General features: G+C 44.6%; 1 protein-coding gene across 1 annotated transcript in view; it reads left to right on the forward strand.

Annotated features, from left to right (window-relative positions):
• The window catches only part of ntrk3a (neurotrophic tyrosine kinase, receptor, type 3a), a 183,645-nt gene that overhangs the window by 77,420 nt on the left and 96,225 nt on the right, over positions 1–10,000 (forward strand). The window contains exon 4 of the mRNA XM_012818359.3: positions 4,873–4,941. Within this exon, the coding sequence (XP_012673813.1) occupies positions 4,873–4,941 (69 nt within the window). The remainder of the gene's footprint in view (positions 1–4,872; positions 4,942–10,000) is intronic.

The following is a 10,000-nucleotide window of genomic DNA, read 5'->3' on the forward strand; positions in this document are numbered from 1 at the left end:
GCATGCACACAATCAATGGCGCATATGCACATACATGGACACACCGGCACAAGCTAAAGATAGAGATATGAACATTCACCAATCAATGCACGACACACCTCCATACATACATCAGTGCATGATGCAGATGTTCTTTTACAGATGTAGAGTACCTGATTAGGGTCCAGAGAGTGCCTACAGAGCCTTAGGGACCTCGCAAGCTTCTGGCTGTGCAAATGTTGGCCAGCACCCATCTCCACCATCTTAACAAGCCCCCTTTAGCTCAGCCCCCCATTCTGTTTGCCTGTTTTTTCTGCTCCCTGGGTCATTTCAGTAATTGACTCTGCTTCCATGGCCATTCAGAAAAAAAGGGATTAGTTTGGGTGCCGGAGGGCCTGGGGGACAGAACAAAACATAACCTTGATTGTATTTTTTTGTCTAGTCCTAAACAAATGGATGTCTTTTTTGTCTTTTGAAGGAAGTCACAGGCACATACACACACACACACACACGCACAACACACCTACACACAACACAACGCAACTCACCGACACACACATTCACGCCACATAGTTTATCTGATTTATGAGTCCCACTAAGCCGGAAAGTGACTCACGAAGTAAAAACAAAGAACAAAATATTTCTTCCATGGACTGGAGAGGGTCAAGAGCTCCAGGCAACTGGACCCACTTTGTCTCATCAGAAGGCAATTTTCCCACAGCGATCGGTTTCATGCTACTGCATTGAATATCTCAATAGAAATCACATATCTTGCAACAGTCCTTGTGAGAGCGGTTTCCTCCTCACAACCACTGGTGTTTCCTTGGATACTCAAGGGGACTCAAGGACTGGGCATACACTTTGTTGTGGGGGACAGAGAGGGAGGGTGAGACGGACAGAGAGAGACAGTGGGTGTTTGTCAGTGTCTACGTGTGTTTGTGTGTGTGTGTGTGTGTGTGTGTGTGTGTGTGTGTGTGTGTGTGTGTGTGTGTGTGTGTGTGTGTGTGTGTGTGTGTGTGTGTGTTACAGGGACAAGCAGCATTATAGGGACTGGGTTGGGTGATGTGTTGCAGAGCTTGTCCAGCTGGAGGTTGCTTAAACACACAGTGTCCAGATGAACTTCCTGCACTCTGTGCCAGGAATAATAATGTGTGTGTGTGTGTGTGTGTGTGTGTGTGTGTGTGTGTGTGTGTGTGTGTGTGTGTGTGTGAGGGAGTCAAAGCTACTGGCCTGGTGCATCTCTGTGAATGATACTTTAATATTCTCATTATCTGTTTAATGAGGTTATTAGAATGCTGAGGGCAATGGGTGCAGGTTAATGTTCATGCTGGTATGTGTGTGTTGGAATGTGTGTGTATTCATCCTTCAGTGCAAATTACTTGCTAATTATTCATTTTGTATTCATCATTATTCATCACATATGTGTCAGTGTGTGTTTATGCATTCTTTCGTTTGTTCACTTGTTGTTTTGAGAGTTGCCGTCTATGTTGGTCGGGTGTCAGAGCTATGTTCTTTGCCCCCCTCCTACACACACACACACACACACACACACACACACACACACACACACACACACACACAAGCACACACACACACACACGCGCACACTTGCACACCATGTGTCACAGGAAATGGGTATCAGGGAGGTGTCAAGATTCTCAGCCAGCCTCAAGTTACCATGGAAACAAGCCTTAGCAGCTAAGCAAGCAGCCAGGAGGTGTTCTCTACTGCAGGAGTCTAAAGTACAACACGCACACACACACACACGCACGCACGCACACACGCACGCACGCACGCACGCACGCACGCACGCACGCACGCACGCACACACGTACACCCACACACCCACAGACACTCAGACACACAAACACATAGGAGACTGGCCAAGAGTTTTGTGTGACTACAGAACTTTTTCATTTGACTATAACTCTGAACCTTGACTTACAAAGGTACACACAGAGCAAGAGCAGCATCTTCACTTGGCAAAAGTCATGAAGTTGCCAGAAATGCTTTGTCTTGTGTGAAGTGTTTCTGAGAAATTAAAGGTACTGTCCGTAATTCTGGTGAAATGTTGTTAATATTTGAGCCAACAGCCGATCAAATTACTCCCCATTATTGTTGCTCCTGAGTGCACACGTAGAACGGATAGCTCAAAGTGCTGTGAGGAGCAATTTGCTGAATTTGACAAAAAGTCTAATGGAGTAGAATCGCGAATTATGCCTTTAACACGGTACCACTATCAATACACAGCAGCACTTAAGATCATTACGATGGAAGTGCAGGGCTGTTATGGTGAAGAAAGTAGGGAAAGGATTGCTGTAAAATGCCGTAGATATAGCAGAACAAATGGAAGGCTGTGCAGTTTATTATCACCTGATGTGCTTTCATGGATGCGTCAGGATATTCTAACACTTGTTATCTCAAAGTCATAGCGGGTCACAGTCACAGATATAAGTGTCTCTGTCAGATGACATTTAAACTTCTTGTACAATTCTGTGTTGACTAGAAAGGATTGGCTATCACTTAGCTCTGGATAAATACAGGATATGAGTCACTGTGTAGCTGTAGACAATGTAGGAAGCAACTTCAACTTGTAAATATTAAAATGTCCCCAAAAGCTCTCAGTCTGGATGGAGATTCCAGCTTCATCCCAAAAAAACAATCCGACCCACTGTCACATGTTTGCATGGATACATTTAATCTCCGGACAAATCCAGTCCAATCCAATCCCCCCCCCCCCCCCCCACCCCCACACACACACCCCACACACACACACACACCCCACACACACACACAACTCACACACACACACACACACACACACTCCACCTGCTGCAGAACACCTCCGTTATCCCCCAAACAAATTGGTTTATATGCGTGCTAATAATCTCATTCCCAGTGAAGTGCTCCGAGAGCCTGTTGCAGACCCACACACAGTCTGGACCCTCCCTGCCGCTGGCTTGTCAACACAACACAACATCCTACAGAAGATGCCTTGTCCTCTCTCAACCATATATCCAGAGGACCAGTTGCTCTGAGAGGCTCCTGTTTCTGGATTATAGGTCCGTGTTCAACAGCTCAATAAGTCAAAATCAACTAAAGTCCCAACTACTCAAAGCATGTAAGCTCAAGACTGTAGGCAGTGTGAGTATCTACAGCTGGGTCCTCGGCTTTCACACCGGTGGATGCTGACGTGTGGGTATAGGACCGACTGTCTTCTGAGCCTTGTGCTCTATTCCTTGTTCCACTACTTTTGGATGCCCAGACACAGCCCCCCTTTTACAGACCACTGGAGGAGGCAGACCCCGGGTGAACATCACAGGATGCTATGGGAACTGTCACTAGCTTCAACTTTGAAGACCACTGATTTAGGGAACATAAGGACCTTGGAGCTGTGTTTGTGTCCTTGTGTCCTGACGTGTGTGTGTGGCGTGCCTATTGTGACGTGTGTGTGGGTTTGGGGTGGGGGGTGTATGTGTGTGTCCACATGAGAGCATTGATCACCTGTCAGATGTAAAAAAAGAGGCAGCCAGGGCAGGGGGTCGCTGTTAAGAGTATCGATGAGTTCAATGGGACAATGACAATGACGTGCTGAGTACTGAGACACACACACACACACACACACACACACTCACACGCAGACGCACACGCACACGCACACGCACATACACACACAAACACACACACACACACACACAAACACACGCATAGCTTTCAATCCTCCATCATACACACACACACATATACTCACACACAAACACACGCACACGGACACGCACACACACACACACACACACAGACACACGGGCGCACACACACACACACACACACACACACACACATAGCTTTCAATCCTCCATCATACACACACACACACACACACACACGCACACACACACAAACACACGCACACACACACACACACACACACACACACCCACACACACAGAGAGAGAGAGCTTTCAATCCTCCGTCATACACACACAGACACACACACACACACACACACAACACACAATTATCCATGGCATACATGGCAGTGGGTGTGTACCTGGGGACTCAAGGTGATGAAAGGGTACCAGTGCATTCATAACATGATCAGCACGCCTTTTGACATATTTTGTTTAGCTCTGTGGTGACACTTTATGAGCTGTATAGCTCGGCTGTTGGCATCCTGTTGAATCAGGCAACATTCCCGTTTTCCTCCTGCATGTGCGCTATATAGAAGTGGGTATTCTATTACCTCCATTTACCCCTATTCTGTTACCTCCCTACCTCCCCCCCCTTCAATCCACCCCCCCACCCCCCCAGGAGTGTAACAAGTAGCTGGCAAACACACACAAACACACACACACACACACACACACACACACACACATCCATTCAACTACAGTAGCTGTTTGACCTCTTTCAGGCACACTCCCTCTCTCTCTTTTGCAAACACACACACGCACACACTGAGAGCTATCAGTCTTGTTTTAGAGAGGGCATGTCTCGACGCAGAGCCTGAAAACAGGCGGTGTGGCAGTGCTGTTCTGTCTCCTCTGAATTGAGTTTCGTGGCTTTTAAAACCCCAGGCTTCTCCGTGTCTATTTAATTTCTCGTCCAGAAAATGACCAAGTTCCTGCTTATCCGATTGCCAGAGCTGCAAGTTGCCCTGCAGTCACACCTATCCTCTCTGTTTAGCTTCCTACCCCAAGAGCTGTTCCTTCTTATTGGCCTGTCATGTTTGCTTTATCGCCAGTCGCAAACGCAAACGCAAACGCAAACGCAAACGCAAAAAAAAAAAAAACAAAAGAACTTACTTTTGTCTCCCTGCATTTTCTGACTCTCTAAATAATTTTCTCCATCCATCCATCCATCCTTCCCTCCCTTTCTTTCTTTCTCTCACAGAAACCTGTCCAAGAACCCCCTGAGAATCCTGTCATGGCCACTCTTCCAGAATCTGCCGCTCACAGAATTGTAAGTGCTACACTGATTTCTTCAGTGACCTCCTATAAGAATGTGTCCGAAACAGACTGTATTGTGTGTATGTGTAATATGTCTTTTATAATGGACATTTTTAACTTAATTGATATCTATAAGACATCAATGTATTGTGTACCTGTTTTCGTTTTATATTATACTCTGTAGGTTCATAATGTATGCCTAGAGTTTTGTTTTTGAAAGGACAGAGCACTACTTAAGTTATTGATGTTTGCCCTGTTGCCACAGTAATGCAAACATTGGCAGTGATGATTGATTGTTGTTTGTGTAATTTTGTCTTGGCCAAACAGCTGTTCATTGGCTATTGAGTTACATGTACTGGATATGAAGTGACTCGGAGGACATTAAGAACAAAGCGGTTCTAGGGATACATGTTTTGGAGAGTAGGATTGAATAGTCATTGCAAAAAGGCAAAGTTGTTGGCCTTTAAAAGGGATTATAGCACAGCCATAGTTTAAGAACCTCAGTCATTTTACATGTATGAAGTTTAAACACAGACAAACAAACACACACACTCACACACCGGCGGAGTAGGATAAGAAAGTGTTCAACTTCACTTCATTTGAGTGTGTATATTTGCTTTTGGTCCTGTGCAGAAAAAAAAACAAAAAAACAAACACAGCCAGTCATTCTTCTCGGTTGTTTGTCCAGGATATATGAGCAAATTAATCTGTTTATTAGACGAGTATGTTTGCGGCTGCACTGAAGAGAGAGAGAGAGAGAGAGAGAGAGAGAGAGAGAGAGAGTGATGAAGAGAGAGCAAACTAGAGGAGATGACAGAGAGGGAGATAGAGAAAGTATATACAATTCAGTGGAGCGTTGTAATAATGGTGTGTGGTGGAGTTCGTATAGGCAGTTGTCCTGGGGATGGATGCTTCTTGTTCCCTGATATGTGGCTTGGAGGGAGGGATGGAGGGAGTGGCGGGGCAAATAGGGTGGGGTGGTTGAGGGGACAGAAAGAGAGCGGCCCTGGCCTGGGCGCCTCGTCCTAAAACAGGAAGCAGGACAGCTCCTCAGAGGAGCCGCATCCTCTCTGACAGGTCGCGCCGTCCGCTGGCAGAGGACACAAAAACCACTTCACAGACGCACATCAGCGCCAGACGCCACACATCAAACATCCAGTGTGTGGCGCGGCGTCGAGGTCGCCCTCAGCCTGTCAAGGCTCCTTTGTAAATAGACACAGAGAGACGCTCGGTGCACCGTCGCAGAGGGACAGGAAGTTAGCGCTGTGTGCCAGATGGCACAGATGCACACCTTCGAAAGTCCACACCACACATCTGCCTTATCAAAGACTCATCAGAGGCCCAGATGAGCAGAGCTAAGTCTTTACCTCTCAGTGCCTTCTTTTCAGGGTCAGCAGTATTTATATGCACGCAACATAGCAGTCCACTCTTCAGTGGGGCTGGAGCAGATATGGGAGTGATCTGGAGCAGGTGCACACTTCTCTCCTCTCCTGTCAGACTACAATACCTCTGTGAGAGAGCACTGAGTGCCAGGGAGACTGCTTGTTGAAAATCACACCTTCCATATGGATGCTCAATAACACCAGCTGTGAAAGGATGTCTGAGATTACGTTTTTGATTGCGATTTATCCAGATTTTGATATCTGCATATAAAATCACATGTTATGATCACATATTCATGTGACGTGTGAATGGGACATTTAGTCTGAGTATTATAGTTATATAGCCATGCGTGTTCATGAGCTAAAAAGCAAGGAGACACAGCCTTCATTTCGGACTGCCGGGATACAAGGCACACTCTTAGCGTGGTTACTCCCAACAGCTGAAGTGTCTGTCCTGACGAAACTGAATGCCCTACACAGTGTTAACAGGGATTACACTGTGTGTGTGTGTGTGTGTGTGTGTGTGTGTGTGTGTGTGTGTGTGTGTGTGTGTGTGTGTGTGTGTGTGGAGCTGCATTAATCAGAATGATGGGCTACTCATGATTATCTGAAGACAGCCTATTCTAATCAAGTCCATTGAGGAACAATCAGGCCTCTTAGAGCAGGTAGAGTCAGAGAACACGCAATGTGTTGGGTGAGAGCGGGACTGGGAAACCCCTATATGAGGTCTTCAGCAGGCCACACATCTGTGGCCAGTAGCAGCCCTCTTGTAGTGAAATTGAGTCCATTGGGTCTATAATGGAGGTTATTGAGGTGAACAAATAATATGATGAAGGCATATCAATTTCTCTCCCCGGCAATAGAGTGCGGACTGTACAATAGTCTATTATGTGTGGAGACATGCAATTTTCTGGGAATAAGCTAATACAGCTGTCCTTTGGTCTCTCTGATGTGATTATTATTCATGGGTTCTCAGACTTTTGTGTTGTGTTTTGTGAGGAGTGGGGACACTCCAGAGGTGAAGCCCAAGCCAGCGCTGGTGTAATTTAGATCATTGACCAGCAGGCTGTCATTACCCAGACCGGCCTGAAATCACCTGTGAACACACAATGTGGAGCTGAGACAGTATCACGGAGACACAGACAGGCCTCCGTTATGCTTTAGCTGCACGTGTGGCACTGATGTGTGTGCATTAATGGGATTTTCTTTTCAATGGAGGACACTGGACTGCTGGCAGATGTATAAACAGTGTGGCCACACTACTCAGATGTATAAACAGTGTGGCCACACTACTCAGATGTGTAAACAGTGTGGCCACACTACTCAGATGCCTGGACTGCCACTCATACAGTGTTGCTGTTGTAAATATCTGTGAAGATAATACACTATGAAACAGGTTGACAGATATATGCATGCACACCTGCATTCAAAGCAAAATAGATAGATTGATCGGTTAGTGGATGAACTAGACTAGACTTTGCTATTCGGCCTAGACTTTGAGGAGCTGTCATGGCAAAAAGTGACCGGGTGCCAAAAAGAGCCCGGGTGATGTAATATTGGCTTTCGAACGACTTTTGAGTGACAGTTGCTATACCAACGCTTGCATTACGTAACCCGGACACTACGTAACCCGGGCACTTTTTGGTCAGTCTCAAGAGTCGTTCGAAAGCCATCAGCTACTTGTTAGTCACTTAATATTGTGCCTAAAACTATTAAGTATTCCGTTTTAGCTACACCTGCCGGTATCCTGTACATCAACATTTGCAGTCAATACTACTTTTTTAATCGCTATATATTGTGGCTAAACAAATTTTTACCCGGTAAATAAAGTGTTCCATTTTAGCCGTTTACATCATCATTTGCATTTCAATTGAAATTGTTTAGAGTAGAAATTCGTTTTTATAACAAGGAGAAAATATACTGATATACGGTGCTTGTTTATCTACCATTTTAGCAAGCCAGCCAGTTAATTTGCTAACATCTTAAATAATATACGGTGCTTGTTCATCTACCTTTTTAGCAGGCCAGCCAGTTAATTTGCTCACATCTTAAATAATATACGGTACGGTGCTTGTTCATATACCTTTTAAGCAAGCTAGCCAGTTCATTTAATAACATCTTAAATAATATATGGTGCTTGTTCATCTACCTTTTAAGCAAGCCAGCAAGTTAATTTGCTAACATCTTAAATACTATACGGTGCTTGTTCATCTACCTTTTTAGCAAGCCAGCCAGATCATTTGCTAACATCTTAAATAATATACGGTGCTTGTTCATCTACCTTTTTAGCAAGCCAGCCAGTTCATTTGCTAACATCTTAAATAATTTAAGATCTACCATTATTTGTTGATATAGGCCTATTTAGAAAGACTTGGGAGAGTTCATACTAGCTTGCTAGCTAAACACTAAGCAAAATAATGTACTAACGGAGTAATCGCTAACAAGATGCTAGCGGCGAAACCGGTTGAAATGTACTTACTTTGACACTATAACAAAGTTGTGAGTCAACAACTATCCTAACATAGTCAAACATCAAGCACATGGTTGTTTTGCTTGGTTTATTGCAGGTAAAATACAGGCAAGCTGGTCTCAGGTAGCGAAGTATAATGCGAGATGCTCTGGGGTAAATTGCGTTATTGAGGTTGTCTGACTTCCAAAAAGAGCCTGGGTGACGTAATGCTAACGTTGGTATGGCAACTGTCACTCAAGAGTCGTTCGAAAGCCAATATTACATCACCCGGGCTCTTTTTGGCACCCGGTCACTTTTTGCCATGACAGAGCCCCGATCTTTTTGCCATTCTATTGGGATGAAAAATGGTGTTGATTATAGCTGGACAGGCTGAATGAGGAGCAATCCTTTCTTTTCTTTTCTTTTCTTTTTCTTCTTTACCCCTTCCGCAAGTGTGAGAGATGGAAGAGACTTGTGACTCTGGAGACTGCTTCAGCCTCACAAATGTGTGTGTTTGTGTGTGTGTGCGCGTTTGCGCGTGGGTGTGTGTGTTTGTGTGCATTTGTGTATATGTGTGTTTTTTTTACATTCTTATTACGAGTTAGCAGGTCTTATCTAAGAAAAAAATCAACTCATATTTATCTACAGAAATAAGGAGAATGTTATTCTCTATTTTGTTTTATTTCCACAAAACTGAGGTACGCACTGAACTATGAGTTTCGTTGACTGTTACACCATTGGCAGATACACCTCTGAGACATGGCACTGTTACACACAATAGTATGGTCTTATGGTAATAACAAATTCTGCTCTGGTCACGTAGTACTGAGAACTGCACTGGGCCATGATGTGCATCACCGTGACTACAGTCTCTTTGTGTTCTTTAACTCACAATTATCAACAAGATGATCATATCACAATTCAAAAATCTACCATACATTTCCTCACATACGTGAACAAACGACCATGCCTGATCCACGGAGATCAACCAGAATTTACGTCACAGAGATTAATAAGTCTCAAGCTTATCAACTGAAATCAGACTCTTGCTCTGTGTAGACTGTAATTTAGCTCCGGTAGATTGAAAACTGAAATCAAACCCCTGTTCTCTGTGAAGTGGCATCCCACACACTGTGAACTTAAATACTGTATACTGAAATCCATATGCTCTGTGGTAACTGACTTCGCTTCCCTCCTGCAATAGCTGCTATTCTGGTCGGAACAGTTAGTTCCTGCTCTGA

This window comes from Clupea harengus, chromosome 3 (genome assembly GCF_900700415.2).
Source record: "Clupea harengus chromosome 3, Ch_v2.0.2, whole genome shotgun sequence".
NCBI classification, from domain to species: domain Eukaryota; kingdom Metazoa; phylum Chordata; class Actinopteri; order Clupeiformes; family Clupeidae; genus Clupea; species Clupea harengus.